Below are 20841 nucleotides of genomic sequence, written 5' to 3'. Positions count from 1 at the left end.
TTTCCATAATACCTTAACAAGTATAAAAATTACAATGAAAAAACTGGCACACTAGTAAGTTCCATCTATTAAATAACCATTTTAATTCATCATACTTTTGTAGTTCTTTCCAGTGAAATAATGGCATCACAGGTTAACAATTTCTTCCGGCAACTCATTAGCGCGGCATTTCTCAAGATGTGGAAGCACAAGGTAGATTTGAGGCTGATGAGGAAGACTGTTTAGATGAGAAAGCAGCCACCTGTCGTGCACGGCGGGCAGAGAGCTGAGGGGGAAGCTGGAAGACACGCCATCTTGCGACGGGCTTTTAAACCGTCACTGTGAATAAGCTCATGAGGAGATACGTCTAATTAGGCTTCATTCCACTTTTTTTTTCACATGCGAGATATATGTGCAACGCTTTTCCACCGTCAGACGTGTGGCTGCTCATATTCTCCCAATCATTTGCTTGTCTGCGAAGTTAAAGACTGAGTTATGGGAGCAGCCGCGTGTGCCCCTCCAAGCAGCCGCCGAGGATAAACACCGTAAAGTCTGCCTCACCCTCACCTTTGTGTTGGTTCTTAGACTCGTTCAAGCTCGTCAGTTCGGACGTTTTTGGCTTCCCATGAGTAAATCTTGTCAACACTTCCATTTCACGCCTTTGTAACTACATATACCACGCCTCATTTTCAGGTAATTCAGGAGAATCTTATTAGTTAGTTTGTTAATCACGAACACTGCTGCGAGTTGGCTTGTTTTACGTGGAAATAACATCCATACAGATATAGTTTTTCCATACATTCCTTGACTACTGATTAGAATTACTTTCGTTATATTTCTTACTAAATATAAATATGAGTTTAAGCCGCTCTTTCACTCAATTGCTTCCTTTGGTGTCTTTCAAATTTAAGCTGGACTTACACCACACAATTACATTAGGCTTAAACACGAACCACAGGATCAAAGGAGCACTTATGGAAGCTGTGAGGTTGACTTACAGTGGTGGCTGTAGTCGTGGGAACTGAAGAGAGCGGCCACGGCAGCGAGGGTGGCGGAGAGGGTGGGTGCGGGGGGCGCGAAGAGTGGGCGGCCAAGCAAGGTGAGATCAGAGGGCGCCGTCTTGTCCTCCGAAACGGATACCAACAGCCGGAAATCCTCGTGTACCTGACGAAGAAATAGAAAATGAAGGGATACAGGTTATAAGGGAAAGAGATGAGTGTGTGCTCCAGAAATATCCTTGTTGATATTGTTTTCTCTTAGTAAAGTAAATATTTATGTTGCTGAAGAGGCGAGTACCATGCCCTACATATTTCAAGTATGACATGGATGCACCACCGCCACCGCTACGCTACTCAGTCACTACACCTTTGGATTAAACGTTCCGCAGGTGTGTCGCGGGGAAGCCAAAATAATAAACACTGGAGAGGGGAGAGAACACAACACACTAAAAATACACCTTAACCACCTGTGTTTTCATCAGTGTTTCTTCGTTGCGACTTCACACCATCGCTATCCTTCCCTCCTCACGACCCCATTCCTCACCCTTGACCTAAGTCCGCCGTCCCTCCCTCCCTGACCTTTCGCCCCCCACCCACCATGTCCCTCCCCTTCCTCTCTGGCACTGACCTTGATATCCGGGGACTCGAGGTTCGTCATGGCTCCCAACAACGTCGGCAGAACCTCGGGAGAGTCAGCACCCTGCAACACACACACACACACACACACACACACACACACACACACACACACACACACACACACACACACACGAAAAAAAATAGTTAACATATTTCTGCCGCGAAAGATAAAGTTGACATGAGCAAGTTGCACATCATCTTCCTGATATGAAAAATCACGAGACCAGAGAGAGAGAGAGAGAGAGAGAGAGAGAGAGAGAGAGAGAGAGAGAGAGAGAAAGAGAGAGTGAGTGTGTTTCCCAGCACCTGCACGAGGACCCAGCCCCCCTGCTGCACGACGGTTCCCAGCAGCGCGGCGAGGGGCGGCCTCCCCATCTCGCCACCAGCTTCCTCCTGCGCGGGACAAACAGAAACAGATGCATTAAAGACTTCTTCCCTCCACCTGTTTTGATTCTTTCTTGCTCTCCTCGTGACACCATTACGTCTCCCTCCTCTGCCTTGGTAATATAAATAGTAATCAAGGTCTCTCTATCTCTCTCTCTCTCTCTCTCTCTCTCTCTCTCTCTCTCTCTCTCTCTCTCTCTCTCTCTCTTGATTTGAAACACACACACACACACACACACACACACACACACACACACACAGACACACACATATCTAGCGATTTTTATCATTCGTTGCAAAATTTAGCTTGTTAAGGTAGATAGCTGCACTAATAAATACATCGGTAAATAAAGATAAAACAAATACTATACACCTGTTATAGTTTCTAAGTGATTTTGGAAAGACACGGACTAAAACGCAACAAGAGTGCACAAGACTACTTGTTCACCCTCGCCACACCTTCAGTGTTGTCCCGGGGCAAGAAGGGGGCGCAGGGGACACGGGGAACACAGGGGCCAGCGGTCAGTGGTCACCTTGGTACGCGTGGGCGCCGTAATGACCCGCGTGATGCCGCCCAGTCCACGAGCCTGTGCCACGCCCAGCACCTCCTCACCCACGTCTCGCCCGTAGTCTGTCCACACCAGTACTGGTTGCTTGCGTTCCTCCTGCCCCAGCCTAAACCAAGGGCAGTGACAACACGATATTACGCAGTGACAACTACAAACTACACATTTAGGTATTTAACCTTTTTTTTTTTTTTTTTTTTTTTTTTTACTCTGGCAATGGTAAATATCTTTTTGGGAGACTTACATCCTGACGAGGGAAAGGTCCGGCTTCAGAAGTGAGGTATCGCTTAGCGTGGAGTTTACCACCTCACGCGCCCCCGCCACCAGCTGCGCAACCACAGCCACCGCCACCATCACCATCGCCGCCACCGTCGCAGTCGCCGCCACCACGATAAAAGGGTCAAGAGGAACATACACACAGTTGGTGAGACTTCCCGAGTGTTGTATACTTTTCTAGCAGATACTTGGATAGCAAGATGTCAAACAAGGCTGAGTTAAGGTCGTCTGAGCCAGACTGTTTGGCTAGCCACTCCGCTGCTGCTGCTACCGAGCTGAGTCTTACCTCATTTATACTTGATTCATTCTAAAAGCGACAGAATATGAAGAAAATGAAGTGGTAGCTCACACCCACACTCTTTCTCCCCTCACGCCCACATTCACTCACCAAACGGGGTTTGGATATTCGCAGGAGCATTAAGGCGTTGAAGTCTGAGATCCTTCCTCGCGGCGCCTCAGCCATTCCGCGACTCCCACTCAGCCCCACGTCCTGTAGGTCATACCTGATTACTTTCTGTACCTCTATTTGCACGCAGCGGCGGCTTTTCTCCCTCTGCCTCCGATACGTCACTGACCCACAAACACCTGCTCGAATTAGATTTTTCAAGACTTTCAAATTCAATTTTAGGCTTTATTCTGCAAAGGAGATAGACTGTTTTATCTCATTTCAGATTACATTTTCTTTCTTCTATAACGTATTCCTAATTTCTTATTTATGCAAACAATAAAATACACAAATTTGGCTACTTTGAGTAATGTGTGCTTTGTGAAGACAACACCGCCGGTGCCCACCCTGTTGCCATGACTTCTGTCACCACAAACCACGAGATACCAGTGTTACAAAACACTCCTGCAGTCGACTGCGCCGCAGGAAGCTCCTACCGTGACCAGGTCGTGAAGGATGAGGTGCAGGCGGACTCCTCGCAGCAGGTCACTGGCTATGGGGTCGAACTCGCCTTCCTGTGCCACCACGGCCTTCAGCAGGGCGGCCTGCCCAGTGTTACCACCAGGGGATTTGTTAGCAAGGAACACAATGTGGAGGAGGAACAAGATGGGGCGGAGAGGAAAAAAAATAAATAACGAGAAATTCACAAATGGTTCTACCAATGATTTTAGTTTAAAAGAAGATAAAGAAGAAAGCAAGTAGAGGAGTCAACGGCATACTTTAGGCTGCGGGAAGCACTGGTCTTTAGTTAGCAAGGATACATTCATATCAGATCACATCTACAGCAGCACAGGCACTGGTTAGCTAGGCTATGAAAATAAGTTTTGTTAAAGGCATAACTACAATACAAAACTAATTATTGAAAAAGCAATTACTGAGTAAAATATTCACAAATTCATATTATGTAAATTCCAGCAAATTTAAATAAGGTTGCAAGGGTGTGAATCAATGTCCTTCGAGCTACGACAATTTAAAGTATTTCTGGAATTTAATGAAGAGAAAAGCAAAAAGGTAAGCCAAATACTTAGGCAAATTTCACACACCTTTACAACTTCATCAAGACTAACTACCGTCAGGGAGCAAATAACATTCCCATCGGGTTTAATTTACTTTTGGGAAGCCATTATGAAATATTCATGTCGACCTTCTCAGCCTCACGAGCCAAATGTTTGAAGAATGACACTGAAGCGAATCACATGACCACAGCAGGGCAAGACACGCCACTCACGGCACGGCCAACACTCACACCGGGCCATCCTCCACACTAACCTCGTCGTAACAGTTGGGATCGAGAATGGCAGCCCAAGTCGCGCGCCTGAGGGTGCCCTGCTCAGCGGCGATGGCAGCGCAGAGAGAGGTGGTGAAGGCGAGGCGGTGGGTGGGGCGGAGGGCGCGGCTCACATGTGTCACCACCATCTGAGTCACACTCTTCACCAGGGAATCGATTCGTTGGTCAAAGCTTAACGCCTCAGTTCTGTCCCCGCTAGTGATGCACACGGAAAACAGCTGCGGGGAGGAAGGGATGTGAAGAGTGTGAGGTGTGTGTGGAGGGGAGGGCGTTGAGGGGCTGCAAAAGAGGAGCAGGCAATGATAAGTAACATGACAGACACACACGTTGTGGTGAAACAAGAATAAAAGCAGCAACAATAAATTTTGATGGTTACGACACGGGGATTTGTTGCAGCGAACACAGTGGAGTGACTTACGTGGAGGAAGTGTTGGAGAGAAAAGACGTAGTTGGGGTTGAGACTCCTGAGGGCTGTGCTGGCGGAAAAGAGAAGCCTGGCCCTGGTGGCCACTGGCCGGTACTTATCCCGCACGTTGCCGATCTTCTGCAGAGTTCGCCGACTCTCCGCCAGCCGGGTCCGGAATTCTGCTGACGTGGACTGAAGCAAGATTTAACGTTAAAGAAATATATCAAAATATCTTTTTCATCTTCAGTTAACTTTTTTATTTATTTTATTATTTTTTTTCTAAGCAGTGAGTTGTGACAAAGTTGGTATACAATTAGCACTTTTACAAAAAATGTGTAAGGAATGTCAACATTCTCAAAATATCATGCATGTGTAAGATGTCTGGTCGCTTAAACGATCCTGGTTCCAGCACGTCCTAACCTTGGCCTCATAGAAGGCCGCGAGGAGTTCTTCGTTGTCAAGCAGCGCCGTCGCTGCCTGCGTAAGTTTGTTCAGAATGTTGTCGTCGACTGCCGTGAGCGCCTTCTGGTCCCGCGAAATGCTGGCCGTCAAGTTGGCGCGCTGCTCGTACAGGTCTTCACGCTCGATCTTCAGCACGTCACTGTCATGGAGGCGCAGCAGCATCAAGTCAGTGATGTGTCATCCCTTTCTCAATCAACACACACACACACACACGCGCGCGCGCGCGCATGGATCTAATTTTACTTCATAGACGAAATGAGGTTGTACGAGTATGATGTAAAGGAGAGGCGGGTAGGGATGTTGATACACCATGCTATGTTCGTCTCTTCTTTGTGTGTGTGGTGGGGCTGGGGGGAGAGTAGATGGTTAAGTAACGCATCTGTTGACGACTGTACGCACATTGAGTGGAGACTACGAAAGTTTAGATATTCTCTCTCTCTCTCTCTCTCTCTCTCTCTCTCTCTCTCTCTCTCTCTCTCTCTCTCTCTCTCTCATCCTAGCCATGGTAACTGCTATGCAGCGCCGTGAGGTGCACTCTGGATCGAGACTTACTTGAGGAGGCGTTCCTCCAGCACGAGGGGCGGCAGGGCGAAGGACACGCGGGTAAGGTGAACACACATGTCAGGCGGCAGTTTGGGTGAGGCGCTGCCGGTCACCAGAACGATCGTCACCTCCACGCGCTCCCCGTCAGAAGTCTGCCGGAGACACAGCCGTGCGTGAAGACTGGTGAAAGGAACGGTGATTATGTGACGCTACAGTAGTAGACTGTATGGAACCAAAAATACGTGTTTTAAAAATGGTATCTGTTTATGACAAGCAGAACTAATATTTACGGGAAGCACCATGCGTAGCACACTCGGATTCAGCTATAGGGGCGGCAAGTACCCACAGAAGCAATATGCTAAACAGCTGAAATATATATCTGCAAACTGATAGGATACCCGCAGTGCACACCCTCCATCTGCAATGGACTGCTGGCTCACCTGCACCACTGGCGGCACCTCCAGCACCTTCCGGAGGTTGTACGTGAGGCTGGCAGGGGTATGGAGTATCAGCATCGGGCGGCGGCTGCGAGCAGCTGCCAACACCCGCGAAGGGAGAGACTCGTCTCCAGCATGCAGCACCGCCACACCCCCAGCGATGTTCTCTCTCAGGCGCCGCAACCACCGCACGCACTGCCAGAAAGAGGACGTTGGCAAGGCAATGTCGAGGCATCGTCACGCCAGAGCTTGACATCTTTCCTCACATCAAGTAAACAAAGAAATGTAAGGCATTTCAAGTCATTCCAGTCATTCCAGGTCATTAATATTGGGCCCTAGTCACTCCTTACATGTCGCGAGGCCACACCTTCTCCACCAGACCTCTTCCATCGCCTTACCATGTAGTCAGGGTCAAACACAAGGGTCCTCCGGGCGGCGGCGGTGACGAAGGCCGCATGCAAGTAGCATGCGGGGTCAGGATAAAGATCTGCCTTTGTCCACTCCTCCCGGATCTCGGAGGTGCTCAGTGTCTCCACCAGGCTGCGGGAGGGAAGCGACCATGTGGGGCGGGAGAGAAAGAATCGCCACACGAGACTGTATGACATGCACGGGAAGACCAACTCACATTCCCCGAACAGTCAAGGCGGCGCTTCAATAGGTAACTGCTTAACACTCCCACGCAAGTGAAGGGCATTGATTCAGGTTTTCTTAATGAAAAAATTCATTTTCATACTCACTATCCTGCCTATACCAGATAGTACACTACTGGAATTCTTCCTTATTAATTTTAAAAGTATATTTTCTCACCGAGGGAAACATGACACTATAGAAGAAAAGGTAAAAGAATGAGGATGATGATGATGATGATAATGGTAATAACAACAATAATAATAATAATAATAATAATAATAATAATAATAATAGTAATAATAATAATAATAATAGTAGTAGTAGTAGTAGTAATAATAATAATAATAATAATAATAATAATAATAATAATAATAATAATAATAATAATAATAATAATAATAATAATAATCGCCAAAGCAAGTCCGTACTTGGACTTCTTCGGAGTGTCGATGCAGCTGGCGGTGAGGATGGACAGCGCCTGCTGCAGGAGGTCGTTCCTATGAGACTCGGGAAGCGCCGCCAGGTACGCCACAGCCACGCCGCCCAGGGCACACTCCCCGTACACGTTCTCCACTTCCTCCATCAACACCTGCGGCGCACACATAGGTCACCTGTCACCCTTAAAGCAGCCTACTGACATCCAGGTCGGGTACATCACGTTATTTCTCATCCACCAAACCTCTTTCCTCCTTGCTTGTGTCATTAAATATCAATTATACGTTTTGTTCTTAGAAAGTTGAAAGCTGTAAAACTAAACTGTAAAACTGAACTCCTCGGTAAGTTGGCGCATGTAATATCCGTGACGTGCCGGTGTTGACATAAGCACCCTTTTCAAAGGCTATTTTCACTTTGAACAGTACCTCCAAGCTTTACCTTGATCTTGGCGGACCAGCGGGAGTCCTCGTCGGCCAGCACGGTGGTGAGACGCGTGCACCGTTGCAGCCGCGCCGAGGCCCGCTTGATGCCGCCCTCCAGCTGCTGCCGCCGACATACACAGCCTTCGTAGCGCGCCTGCAGCTCACTCAGCTCCCGCTCGTTCTGGCCAAGCTGTTGCTGCAGCTGTCTCTGTTCTAGCTGGATGGTGCTCAGCTCACGCTCCATCTCGCTCAGCCTGGGACGCGACGAGCACAATTTAAACAACCACTGATTCATTCTTTGCCTTTCAAACCTTTAGCATGTTCTTACACGTGGCACTATAATGCTAGTATTTGAGTGAAGAAATGGACTGGTGCTTTGTAAAGGTACCTGTCATTGTCAACTAGTGTGAATTATAAAACTTAACAACCATTTGGGTTAGAATGTGTATGAAGTGCTCACCGCATCTTCTTGGGTTCAACGTTCCGCAACACCTGGGCGTAATGTTCCAAAGCTTTCAGCCACGCACACAGCGGCCGGCACGGCTTGGACACCTTTCCCACCTGTCATACGAAACAACACAGGAAATAAAAAGATAAAAAAACATTCTTATAGTACATAGTAAAAAAAAAATTAAAGCTGTAATGCCTGCATTAAATTATCGAAAACAAAACGTGAACGGATCAACAACAGACAATGAACAAATGTATAATAATGTAGGTAATTAATTAAAAAATCTGATACCTTAAAACGAAAGACATAAAACTGAAAATTCTGTCTCTGTTTTTTATTATTCTTGATCCTTATACCAGGCTTCACTGAGCGTGGACTTGCAACTCAGATACTTATGAGGGAGACCTCACGAACAAAGAAGCATGCGGGTCTCCTATATATTACAGGCACTACATTTAAAGTTTCCAAAAAATCTCATCACTAGTGTCGCACTAATCACCAGCATCGCCCTGTGATGAGTCTCTTTCCTAGCCTCGCCTTCCCTCCCTCACCTCGTCCGGGAGGAATTTAGGACTCTCGGTGTACTTCTTGAGCTTCCTGAGAGTGGCATCGCTGAGGGAGTCCTTCTCCACCTCCACCAGCCTCTTCATCATTGACGGATCCCCCAGCAGAGTCTTCATGGCCGCCCACTCCAGCCTGGCAGACAGAGAAGCGTCAACACATCAGCAGCTTAATGCAGCCTGAAGAACAACGAAGTAAATATGTAATTTCTTCCGCTTACACATTTTCTAGTCAACCTGCATAGAATTACGGACAAGGCCTTCTGTGTAACCATTTCCCCCCACAGAACAAGAATTTGAAAAAAAGATATGCAGACCATCACACATTGGCTGGTGATAAACAAATAAACAAGTGGTCTGGCTCGGAGCTCCATTTGGTGCATCACGCAGCTCACTCACTACACCCGCAAGAGTGACAAGAAAACGAGGAGGCACAGGCTCGTGACGCAAGGGAAGCAGTGACATTCAAGAGGTCACGTCGGTGTTGACGCAGCCCAAAAACGGGTGATCCAGGTGGCGACAACACAAAAATACACCCTATTACCTGTGCATTATACTTTCATCACGTGACTGCCATGCACCGTCCTCACTTGGTGTTGAGGAGGATGCAGATCGGTTCCATCACGAGAAGCACGAGGTCCGGAGGCTTGTTGAGGACGCGCACCTCAACCAAATCTTTCTTGTCCAGGGCCTTGATCGCCTTCTCCGCTGCCTCGAGGCCGGGCACAGTCTCCCCCACCTCCTGCACCACCTCCTCGTTCATGGCACTCACAGCCTCACACTTCTCCTGCAAAACACAAAGAAGCACACAGTTTAATATCTAGGCTGGAAAATCTCTAAACAAAACAGTAATGAAGATACAACCGAGATGTAAGTGACAGGAATCTCGAAGCAGCAGTGACATCTAGCGCCTCGCCTGCACTACTACTTGAATATTGCTCTGACCTTGACTCTTTCCTCCAGAGACACCATCTGGTCCCTGATCTGCGACACCTGGGTCCGCTGCTGTGCTAGGGCGTGAGTCAGTCGCTGGCCCTCCTCCTGCGTCGCCTTCAGCTCGGGCTCCAGCTCCGCAAGTTCACCCTTTAGCTCCTCGACGTTCCCACTTGTTTCTTGCAATTTCTAGCAGTGAAAGGAAAGGAAGATCATCATAACAAATCATCCAGAATCTCCAGAGTTAACCAAGAGCTCATATTTAATTGGAATAATGTTAAAGTAGTATAATTCATATATACATTCTCTTATCATGTCTTCTGTTGCTCATGTCACTCGAGGCGGTGCACGTCAGCTGACACCACGTGTCTGTGTCTGGCACCGACACAAATCCCCTTTATGACAGCCATGTGGTAACTCACGTCCATGCCGCCCTTGAAGAGAGCCAGGGAATCCCGCAGCTGTGTCCTGCGGTGGGCTAATAGTTTCACCGTCACCCGACAAGCCTCCACGAAGTCCGCTACCGTCACTGTCAGTGCCTCCTCCTTTTTCAGAAGCTGAGAAAGAACACATTTCTTCTTTACACCATATCCTTGATTCTCGAATGACTCATTATAACTATAAGCAACACAACAGGAATAATTAACTTTAGCAGATTGTGCAAACCACGATTCGTTTGATCTCTCTCACGTAACAAATTACCAAGAGTTCAATATGGTATGTCCCATGGGGGATGGGAGGCCTCACCTGATGTATGGCGGGAAGGGCGACCTGCATCTGGTGCAGGATGTGGGGCGGCAACTCTGCCGGAATGAAAATTCGTCTGGCCACTTCCCTTAGGGTCTCATTAGCCCAGTCGTCCAGCCGCACCCACACCCAGCGGCTGCGCAGTGGTGGGTAGCGGCGACACCACTCCTCGCTGACCTGTGTCAAGGTTATGATTTTGTCATTACCCACAGCCTCCTGTACTTGTACACAACAATTTCTCTGCAACAACTTCCTGTTCCTGAAAGGGAGAACCGTCATTACTATGTGCCACGAGCTGCAGCCTCGGAGACTGAACTGACGCACCTGACGGGAATAAATGATGAGAACGATGTGAAGATTCCTCCTGACGTTTGTGATAAGCCTGTGCTTCAGGGCGGCCAGCTCCTCCTCTTCCAGGTAAGTCATCCATCGATTCTCGTGTGGACGAGGACTCTTGCTGCTCTTCTGTCTGATGCCCTCAAGCAGCCCTCGAACCCTGAGAGGATCCCATAGTCCCTCACTCCATCCTGTACACATGAAGGAAGCAAAGTGAAAAAGCACTTCCTTATACAGTTTTGTGTTCTTTAGTAGATCTTAGTTGTGATTTTATGCATGATGACTCCAAATATAGCAATTAGCACTGCTGCATGTGAGGCCATGACTCACCTGTGTGGGCAAGACCGTGCAGCACGTCGAGCAGCGCGGGCGTGAGGGCGTGTTGCCGCAGGAGGATGACAGTGCGACGTCCCCCGACACCCGAGGCCTGCACCGCCGCCCTGATGGCAGCCACCCTCCCGGCCTCCTCTCGCTGGTCGTCCAGGAAATACACTCTGGAATACGATCAACCTTATGTGTGTGTGTGTGTGTGTGTGTGTGTGTGTGTGTGTGTGTGTGTGTGTGTGTGTGTGTGTGTGTGTGTGTGTGTGTGTGTGTGTGTTTTCTGGCATAAAATACTTCATGTCTTCCTTGATATTTGCAGCGTGGAAGGGTAACAGACGTCCCTCACCCAAACACATGTTTGACAAACACACACACACACACACACACACACACACCTGGCACGGGTGTTGTAGGCTGCCAGACGCGCGAGAGACATCTTGCCCACGCCTGGCGGTCCCAGCACCACGGCGTGCCCACTCACCGTCTCCAGCGTGAGCACCAGCTTGAGCAGCGCCTCATAATGCGCTTGTGTGAACATGATGGGCTGCAGCCCCTCAGGGTACTGGGAAGGAAGAAAACGAGTGCATTTCTTTAATCTCTCTCTCTCTCTCTCTCTCTCTCTCTCTCTCTCTCTCTCTCTCTCTCTCTCTCTCTCTCTCTCTCTCTCTCTCTCTCTCTCTCTCTCTTTCTCTCTCTCTCTCACACACACACACACACACACACACACATACATACCCACCTGCACGCCCCTGAGCGCCTCGCTGTACTCCCTGGTGTGAGTCATGGTTCTCTTGCCTTCCTCTGTCACGCCGGGCCACCACGCCACACGCTCCACCTGCAACACACAACCGTCAGTACACGCAGGTAGTCTTGACCTACTTTGCACTGCGTTCTTTCTACTTTCTTACATTTTTCTCTGGCTGCATTCCATGATAAACACTGCTGTTTCTTTAGCAAGTGTACAACAACTAAAGGCACATTATTCCTTTAAGTTGATACGACAAATGATATCTACTTTTGGGCAATTTTTCTCACAGGCGAAGTTACCTCTTCAAAATACTTCTTGATGACACCACTGATTCTCTTCCTGAGTACTGCCTCGGAGGAGATAACGCTGCTGAACACCCTGCCGGCCTCGAAGGTGAGGAGGGATGCCGCCTGGCCCATCGTTAGCTGCAGGTAACAAGAATTCCTCCGAACAGCCTCAATCAGCTGCAAAAGGTGGTGGAGGTTGGGGACCGCCACCAGCCCCTCAACCTCAGTGCTGCTGCCTTGGATAGGAACCCTTAGGGGCCCTACGATGCTTTCCTCCGTGGAGCTTGTGGCTTTCTCTTGAGACTGACCTGGAACTGTGATGCTGCTGCCCTCAGTGCTGATGGAGCCTTCCGCACAGCCTCCACGACCTGCTGAATCAGCGGTGCCCTCCCTCTTCTCCTCGGCAACAGGAGCGGGAGCCTCGTTAGCACCCGATGAGTGTGAGTCCAGTCGCGGTGGCTGAGTGAGGGCTGGCGAGGGGGTGAGGGAGGAGGAGGGCTCCTGTAAATCCTCGTACAGCTCCTGAATTACGGCTCGCGTCGTCTCAGGCAAGTAATTATCTTCGTCAATTTCTACAAGCACGTCCTGAAGGCACACCTGTGAGAACATGATTCCATAAAAACATGCCACTGTAAATAATCCACTAGTGCACAAAAATAAAAGTAGGGGCACATACTATCATTCAAGTACACGTTTGAAACCAACTGCACGACGCAATACTGGAGCACCGCCCAGAGTGGATGCTCACCTTAATGATGTATTCGCAGGTGGCGGCGGCAATGTGCGGGAGCTGCATCAAGACACAGTGCCTCAGGATCCTGGCGGGAACCAAGTCCTCGGGGGCGGCGGTCGTGGAGAGCGTGAGGATAGGAACAACCCGCTGCAGACGATACCTCTGGCCTGACGTGGGGCACATCACCTCCCCGCACTCCACCAAATGTCTGCCACCACGGCGAGGTACAACATATAACACACACACACACACACACACAATATCTATCTATCTATCTATCTATCTATCTATCTATCTATCTATCTATCTATCTATATATATATATATATATATATATATATATATATATATATATATATATATATATATATATATATATATATATATATATATATATATATATATGGCCTACAGCATACGTATATATGTAGATATACAGATACAGATAGATAGGTAGATAGATAAATAGATAGATAACAAAAAAGTGACGAAATGCATTCCAGTTTTATATTGGAAAATCCTATGAACGGTGTAAAGATAAACAAGTGGAGGTGTACCTGAAGGTCTCACAGATTGTTCCTGAAGCACCGTCTGCTTCCAGCTGCAGGTGAGCGTCCTCCAGTATTAACAGAGAGAAACCCTCGTCGCCGGGGGCCAGACCTCGCACTCCCTCCCGGGCTTCGTCATCCACTGTCCTCCAACGATTGCTGAGAGGACGTCTGGAGGCCTGCTGTGATTGGTTTTTCTGCAGTGGACAAGGAAGCAAAGAGCCAATCATGGAGGAAAAGAGGTCCTCAGATGTTGTCAGTGGCGTGCATCGGAAGCGGATGACATGAGTAGCAGGGGCAAGGTTCCGCTCGAAGATGTCGAGGAAGGTACTGAGTCCGTGGCCTGTGAGGAGGAAAGAAACAACTAGACGAGTTCACTGGAACACAAAACATTTCCGTCGTAACTCAGACGTATGACTTAGAATGATATAAAGCTGCTGCAGCACTGGTTCATCCTTCAGAGATATTTCCCTTGACTTAATCATTCAATATTTCTTTTCCGCCCCCTGAGAACATCTAGCGTCCATTGTTGGTATTACGAGGGTGAACAGGTAACAGCAGAAACCCACCAGGCTTAGAGTGGAGGAGGAGCGGGCAAGCGGCATCCAGAAGCTGCGGCAAAAGGGAGAGACCGGCTTGGAACTCTGGAATGGCCACCACTCGTCCAGGAAAGTCCAGGAAAGCATCTGAGGGCGCGGGGCTCCTGGAGTCCAGTCTACGCGGCGGGAAGGCACATGTTTAACGTGTTTTTTTATTTAATAAATCTTCAAAACTTTGATAACCAGGAAGAAACTAACATGAATTATGAATTATTCAAAAGACAATTCACTACCACATGGCCGTGTGGCCTAATGGATAAGGCGTCGGACTTCGGATCCGAAGATTGCAGGTTCGAGTCCTGTCACGGTCGACAAATAAGTGATTTATTTTTAGGAAACAAACAAGGTGGTAATCACGTTGGCCATCACTGCAAAGTAAAATTCAAAATATCTATCTCGAGAAGTTAACCTTACGTGTGGATCCCCCTTTCTGTTACTTCACCACAACCTCAGTAGGGACACGCGAATGCAAGTGAGAATCTCAAGATTCTAAGTATAATCGTAACCACAAGTTGTGTATATTAGCCATATTTAAACAGATAAAACTCTAAGTATCTATCATACGTACATAATTAACAAATGAAAAAGATAACAAGGAAATTCAATCAATCTGTACCACTAACACCACCGGGAGAAGAGGGCGTACCTGGCGGGTGTGTAGGACCCGTCAGGAGGGTGCAGGTGCGGGTATCTGGCGGTGTGCAGAAGGTCTAGCACCTGTGTCAAGGCCTCCGTCACCTCCTCGGGTGGCGCTGTGGGTGTCAGCCGCCCCTCCAACAAGCGACAAGCACATTGCGCCACGCATTGCTTCACGTATAAACATATAAATACAAGAAATCATACAATGTGTAGGAACAACAGATAAACACGAGTATCAAGATGAGACAAGAGACAAGGAGTGGCAGCGGCACTCACCATAGAGGTGGAGGGGAGGCCGAGGGAGCGTAGACCGTCAGTGAGTGCAGAGCGACACTGAGCCAACAGTGTTGCAGACTGAAAGCTCTGCAACGCTCCAGCCATTACCCTCAGAGCCCCGTCAGCAGCTTGACCGATCACCATCTCCTCCTCGGACATCTCCAACACTGGACACCTGTATCATGACACGCGCCAGGTGAGGTGAGAGGTGCTAGACGCCAATGGTAAACGTAAAACTATTGTGCTGAGAGACATTTAAGTGGCTACAAGGAATCTATTTGTAAATCACTAATTCTGCACTACACTTCCTTGACAGGTATGAAAGTGTGGTATCAGGAGAACGTTACGACAGATACAATCTCAGTCAAGTATAAAAATGTCTGCTAAATAGGTGCATGGCAAATAGAGACCTGTTTTGACTAATAACTTCCTAATATATTTTATCTTCTATGCCTTCCACTTATCAGCTGACTCCCTCCACAAACCTAACAAGGATGAGGGGAGTGAGGTCCTCCCCGGCGGCCGTCTCGAGAATCAGTTTGAAGCCTTGTGGCGGCGTGAGGTGGTGCAGGGCGTCGTCAGTGACGCTCGGGCAAGGGTGGCAGAGCGTGGCCAGGGCTGACAGCACTCCACGCGGGAAGGGACCCACGACTACCACCCACTGCTCGTTCTTGCTCACCTGCGCGCGCGCACACACACACACACACACACACACACACACACACACACACACACACACACACACACACACACACACACACACACACACACACACACACACACACACACATTATTTTTTTCATAGCAACTTGAACGCGTATATTCGTAAAGTTACTGTCATAACTTGATCAACATCACACTGAAATAACAATACACAAGATCTCAACGAAAATATTTTAATCGAGCTGTTAGCAATAGAACAAAAGCGTGTGTAGAAGCCACGCTGTCTCTTGTGTGGCAGGAAAGATGCTCACGTGATGGGTCTGGGAGAGAGAGGAGAATAGGACGCCCTTCCTCCAGGCCCGTCCCCCTTCCCGCCACGCCCCCAGCAGGTGTGTCCTCGTGAAGGCACCACAGGCAACAACTCGCACTCTAACTCGCCGCGATGCACCCTTCCCTCCTCGCCTGTTCATCGCCGCCGCCAACACCTGCAGCGACACGGAAGCTTGGGAAAATTGAAAATTATAGTTCTACGATTATGAGGATCATGAAAATAATTATAATAATAATGGTTGTGGTGATAGTAGTAGTAGTAGTAGTAGTAGTAGTAGTAGTAGTAGTAGTAATAGTAGTAGCAGTAGCAGCAGCAGCAGCAGCAGATGGTGGTGGTGGTGGTGGTAATAATAATATGATAATAATAATAATAATAATAATAATAATAATAATAATAATAATAATAATAATAATAATAATAATAATAATAATAAATTAAAGAATAAGAACATAAGAACATAAGAAATAAGGGAAGCTGCAAGAAGCAGTCCCTGTATGAAATATACCTACCTATTTCCATCTATTATCCCCATCCATAAACCTGTCTAATCTTCTCTTAAAGCTCTCTTGTGTCCTAGCACTAACAACATGATTACTGAGTCCGTTCCACTCATCTACCACTCTATTTGAGAACCAATTTTTTCCTATTTCCTTCCTAAACCTAAATTTTTCAAGCTTGAACCCGTTACTTCTTGTTCTACCCTGGTTGCTGATCCTAAGAATTTTGCCTACATCCCCCTTGTTATAACCCTTATACCACTTAAAGACTTCTATCAGGTCCCCTCTTAACCTACGTCTTTCTAAAGAATGTAAATCTAACAACTTCAATCTCGCCTCGTAAGGAATAATCCTCATCCCTCGTATCCTTTTTAGTCATTCCCCTCTGCATTGATTTTAATAGACCTATATCTTTCCTGTAATGTGGGGACCAGAACTGCACAGCGTAGTCTAGATGAGGCCTGACCAGCGCCAAGTATAACTTTAATATTACTTCCGGCCTTCTACTTTTAGCACTCCTAAAAATGAATCCTAGTACCCTATTTGCCTTGTTTCTGGCTTCTATGCATTGTTTCCCTAGACGGAGTTCAGAGCTAACTATAACTCCTAAATCTTTCTCGTACCCTGTACCTACCGGAGTTTGGTTGCTTAATGTGTACCTACTGTGTGGGTTTCCTCTACCTTCGCTAAGTACTTTGCATTTATTGATATTAAATTGCATTTGCCATCTATCCGTCCATTCATTCATTCTATCTAAATCTGCCTGCAAGGCGATGGCATCCGATTCTGACCTAATTAATCTACCTATCTTTGTGTCATCCGCAAATTTACTACGAATTCCACTATCCAAGTAATTGATATATATTAGAAATAACAATGGCCCTAATACTGATCCCTGTGGCACCCCACTAATTATATGACCCCACTCAGATTTAGAGCCATTTATTACAACTCTTTGTCGCCTGTCATTAAGCCATGACCCTATCACTAAGCCATGACCCTAAAACAAAGATCGTGGAGATGCGGGGTATCGATCCCCGTACCTCTCACATGCTAAGCGAGCGCTCTACCACTTGAGCTACATCCCCTGGTGTATCAAAATGTTATACATGAATCAAATGTTATACTTTGAAATCATACGCAGTAGAACTGCGACATAAATTAAATTACAAAATTCAAATGATCATCGACATCTGTAACAACTACTAAGACGATGAGAATGCAATTACGTTAACACTGGCGAGACTCAAGGGAAGCGAACAAAACTCTGCGGCCATTACAACCATGATAGTATAGTCCACTCGACATTCAGTGCACTCACCCTCCAGACAGTGGTCTTGCCTGTCGCTGGAGGCGCCCTGAGGCAGCAGCACCCGTGCACTGCCAGCACGGAGTACAGGTTGAGGGCCGCCGCCAATAGGGTGCCGCCGTGCGTGCTCAGATTTTTGGAGCTTGTCTGTTTCCTCGTTGAGCCTCCCTCCGCATGTTCCTCATGGCTGGGGGCGCCTCCTCCCTGTTCAAGGCAAGCTACCACTTCGGGTGTCTCGCCGTAACCACACTCGAGCAGCACCTCACGCAGGCACTCCTCCATCTCCTGTAGCAGCGACTCACGACTTGCATATTCCAGATCAAAATGACCCCTGAAAAACCTGCGCCATTCTTTATCCACGCCACTTAGCAGAGGCGTCACTACGACGTACAGCGCGTGCATTACAACGCCTTCATCGGTCCGGGGCAGGGAGAAGGGTGTTGGGTGATGCATCCAGCGCTGTGTAGCGGCCAATGGATCTGTCATGTTGCTCTCTGATGTGCTGCCTTCACGACATTCCCCGCCGTCACGCCCACCCAGGAATGCTTCACCACGACCCCCGGAGCACCTGATGTCGCTACACACGCGCGCCACAGCCCGGATTAACCTGGTGAAGGAGCAACAAATTCTTGGCATTCCGCGCTCCCATTTACCCTGAGGGAAAGATGATTAATACCCGTGATGACTTTTTCTTACGCACCTCACAGTGGAAAAGAAGGAACCATCAGGGCGGAGGGAGGTGAGGTGAGCGAAACATTCCCGTACTTTCTGCAGGAACTCTGAGGACACGGCGAGGCCCTGGCCACGCAGCACCACCTCCAGCATGGTCTCTGTTGTTGGCAATTCGAGACAAATAATTGACAAGGATGCATTTTTTTATGTAAGACCGACACTGGCCTTGGGCAACAAAACACACACACACACACACACACACACACACACACACACACACACACACACACACACACACATAAAAGGCCCATTGAAGTGCCAATCCTTACAGCGTGTGACATATTAATGAAATGCAGTACAAAGGATATGAAAAATGTGTTCATGAAAAATGGAAATGTATAGTTAGAAACGAAGTGCCTTCCTTTTTCATAACACATATCTCTTATAACAGTCAAAACATTCTGCTACAAGGGTCATTAAGTAATTATTTTCTTAAAAACTGTCACTGATATGGAGACGCTGGCGGATAGAGGATAGAGTTGGAAAACAGACAGCATGAAAACAAAAGGGAAATTAATGGTAAACGTTGCACTAGTGAAGATTATTAATTTTCTTCGTGTCGTGAATCAAGTCACTGCATGCGGAGAAAATCACAGTTTTCATGCAACATACAAGTAAACTCCCATAGAAATAATCAGTGAATCGGGAAACAAAACCAGCGAACATCCATATGTGACCGATATGTTTATTCTGCAATTTCAAAAGCATGACATACTGTTAAAACCAAGACTTCACACTATTGCAGAACACATCTTGGACGTTACAATGATACATACGAGTATACGCTAAAGAAACGTGGTTGAGCTTACCAGTGCTAGGGAGACATACGGTGACTGGGGAGAGGTGGGGCGCAATGGAGTGGTTGAGGAGCGGGCAGGGAGGCGGCAGTGCACCCAAGACATTACTGGGACACGTCACCGTCAGGAACAGACTGAAGGAATCCACCACCTTCATCTCCTGGCCATCGACGAGACACCTGCAGGAAGAGATTTTAAACATTACACACAAGCAAAGTCACCTCGAGCATCTGATCCAACTGAAGGAGGGGAAGACAATGACTGTGGTTCTCGAAGTCACACTCACCTCTTGAGAGCGTTGGCCTTTGTGTGGCGGACGCTGTGCAGGTACTGAGCGAGGCGCGACACCAGGGCAGAGGGTAGAAGAGCAGCCTCTTCCAGCAGCAGCCAGAAACCGCCCTGAATCCCACCACTTACTACACTCTGGAGACTCTGGCAGGCACAAGAAGATCAACGTTGAGTTACAGGGGTGTGAAAAAGCGCGTACTTAGAAATACTGGTTGCGAGAGAGAGAGAGAGAGAGAGAGAGAGAGAGAGAGAGAGAGAGAGAGAGAGAGAGAGAGAGAGAGAGAGAGAGAGAGAGAGAGAGAGAGAGAGAGAGAGAGAGAGAGAGAGAGAGACCAAGACACACATCCATTTAAAAATTCGTAAATATTTGTGCACAGTAAACCTTTAAGAGTATATTGTTTTTTTTCTGTTGTCTCCCTCCGAACGTTCCTCTCTCTCTCTCTCTCTCTCTCTCTCTCTCTCTCTCTCTCTCTCTCTCTCTCTCTCTCTCTCTCTCTCTCTCTCTCTCTCTCTCTCTCTCTCTCTCTCTTATTACTATCATTAACTTTATTATCATTGTTGCATTTTCCTTTTTTTTTTTTAATCTTGGCTAGTTTCATCTTGCTTCTCCTCGGTCACTTCACTCTCTCCTCTCCTGACTCACCTGCGCGGAGGTGTTGGGGCTGCAGGTGAGGGTAGCCATGAATTGCCCCGCCGCACGCGCAACCTCCCACACAGTCTCCGTCTTGCCACCGCCCACGCCGCCCACTGCCACGCCACCTAACGCCACAGCAGCATCAGGTCAACGAGTGAGTGATGCGTTAGGTGTTATGATATTCAGTTTGATATACCTAGTAAAATTAACCTTTTAACAGCTAGAGAAAATTTTCCCACTTAATAACTACAGTTTTCTGGACGCCATTTTTGTGATAGACTTGTAAATATTTCTGTACCGTAAAAAAAAAAAAAAAACGAATTTAACCTTCTGTTTTCTCACTTTTCTCTCCTGTGTCTCTGTGTAAACACATTTCACAGTGCTAGGAAGCTTAAGAAAGGATGGCTAAATCTGTAAAAGGGTTAAAAAGAATAAATGAATGATCATTTGATGATCAGAATTCCTCCAGTTGCAAATTGAAAGTAAAGAAGGGAAGAGA

The 20841-nt window shown here is 47.5% G+C and overlaps 1 protein-coding gene and 2 non-coding genes across 3 annotated transcripts in view; 1 reads left to right on the top strand and 2 right to left on the bottom strand.

The window, feature by feature from the left end:
- The window catches only part of LOC135101955 (dynein axonemal heavy chain 6-like), a 37819-nt gene that overhangs the window by 2887 nt on the left and 14091 nt on the right, over window positions 1–20841 (bottom strand). Inside the window, exons 12-49 of the mRNA XM_064006406.1 lie at window positions 20352–20467; window positions 19707–19852; window positions 19433–19599; window positions 18592–18721; window positions 17904–18498; window positions 16066–16239; window positions 15577–15770; window positions 15092–15266; window positions 14823–14983; window positions 14147–14292; window positions 13587–13920; window positions 13045–13237; window positions 12309–12893; window positions 12001–12096; window positions 11657–11823; window positions 11268–11431; window positions 10926–11128; window positions 10602–10778; window positions 10277–10411; window positions 9867–10043; window positions 9512–9708; window positions 8913–9057; window positions 8371–8471; window positions 7927–8164; window positions 7482–7642; window positions 6822–6963; window positions 6427–6618; window positions 5996–6138; window positions 5402–5582; window positions 4994–5173; window positions 4557–4793; window positions 3725–3832; window positions 3231–3332; window positions 2811–2893; window positions 2534–2675; window positions 1923–2009; window positions 1606–1677; window positions 978–1143 (exon numbers count right to left, since the gene is read on the bottom strand). Coding sequence (XP_063862476.1) covers window positions 978–1143; window positions 1606–1677; window positions 1923–2009; window positions 2534–2675; window positions 2811–2893; window positions 3231–3332; window positions 3725–3832; window positions 4557–4793; window positions 4994–5173; window positions 5402–5582; window positions 5996–6138; window positions 6427–6618; window positions 6822–6963; window positions 7482–7642; window positions 7927–8164; window positions 8371–8471; window positions 8913–9057; window positions 9512–9708; window positions 9867–10043; window positions 10277–10411; window positions 10602–10778; window positions 10926–11128; window positions 11268–11431; window positions 11657–11823; window positions 12001–12096; window positions 12309–12893; window positions 13045–13237; window positions 13587–13920; window positions 14147–14292; window positions 14823–14983; window positions 15092–15266; window positions 15577–15770; window positions 16066–16239; window positions 17904–18498; window positions 18592–18721; window positions 19433–19599; window positions 19707–19852; window positions 20352–20467 — 6912 coding nt within the window. The remainder of the gene's footprint in view (window positions 1–977; window positions 1144–1605; window positions 1678–1922; window positions 2010–2533; window positions 2676–2810; window positions 2894–3230; window positions 3333–3724; window positions 3833–4556; window positions 4794–4993; window positions 5174–5401; window positions 5583–5995; window positions 6139–6426; window positions 6619–6821; window positions 6964–7481; window positions 7643–7926; window positions 8165–8370; window positions 8472–8912; window positions 9058–9511; window positions 9709–9866; window positions 10044–10276; window positions 10412–10601; window positions 10779–10925; window positions 11129–11267; window positions 11432–11656; window positions 11824–12000; window positions 12097–12308; window positions 12894–13044; window positions 13238–13586; window positions 13921–14146; window positions 14293–14822; window positions 14984–15091; window positions 15267–15576; window positions 15771–16065; window positions 16240–17903; window positions 18499–18591; window positions 18722–19432; window positions 19600–19706; window positions 19853–20351; window positions 20468–20841) is intronic.
- On the top strand, window positions 14415–14487 carry Trnar-ucg (transfer RNA arginine (anticodon UCG)). Its single transcript has one exon. It is a non-coding gene; the product is annotated as a tRNA-Arg (tRNA).
- Window positions 17598–17670, bottom strand: Trnaa-agc (transfer RNA alanine (anticodon AGC)). The gene has a single exon. It is a non-coding gene; the product is annotated as a tRNA-Ala (tRNA).

The sequence above is a fragment of the Scylla paramamosain genome, chromosome 7 (genome assembly GCF_035594125.1).
Source record: "Scylla paramamosain isolate STU-SP2022 chromosome 7, ASM3559412v1, whole genome shotgun sequence".
Taxonomy (NCBI): Eukaryota; Metazoa; Arthropoda; class Malacostraca; order Decapoda; family Portunidae; genus Scylla; species Scylla paramamosain.
The sequence above is the reverse complement of the archived record's forward strand: the minus strand, read 5'-3'. Positions and strand labels throughout refer to the sequence as shown.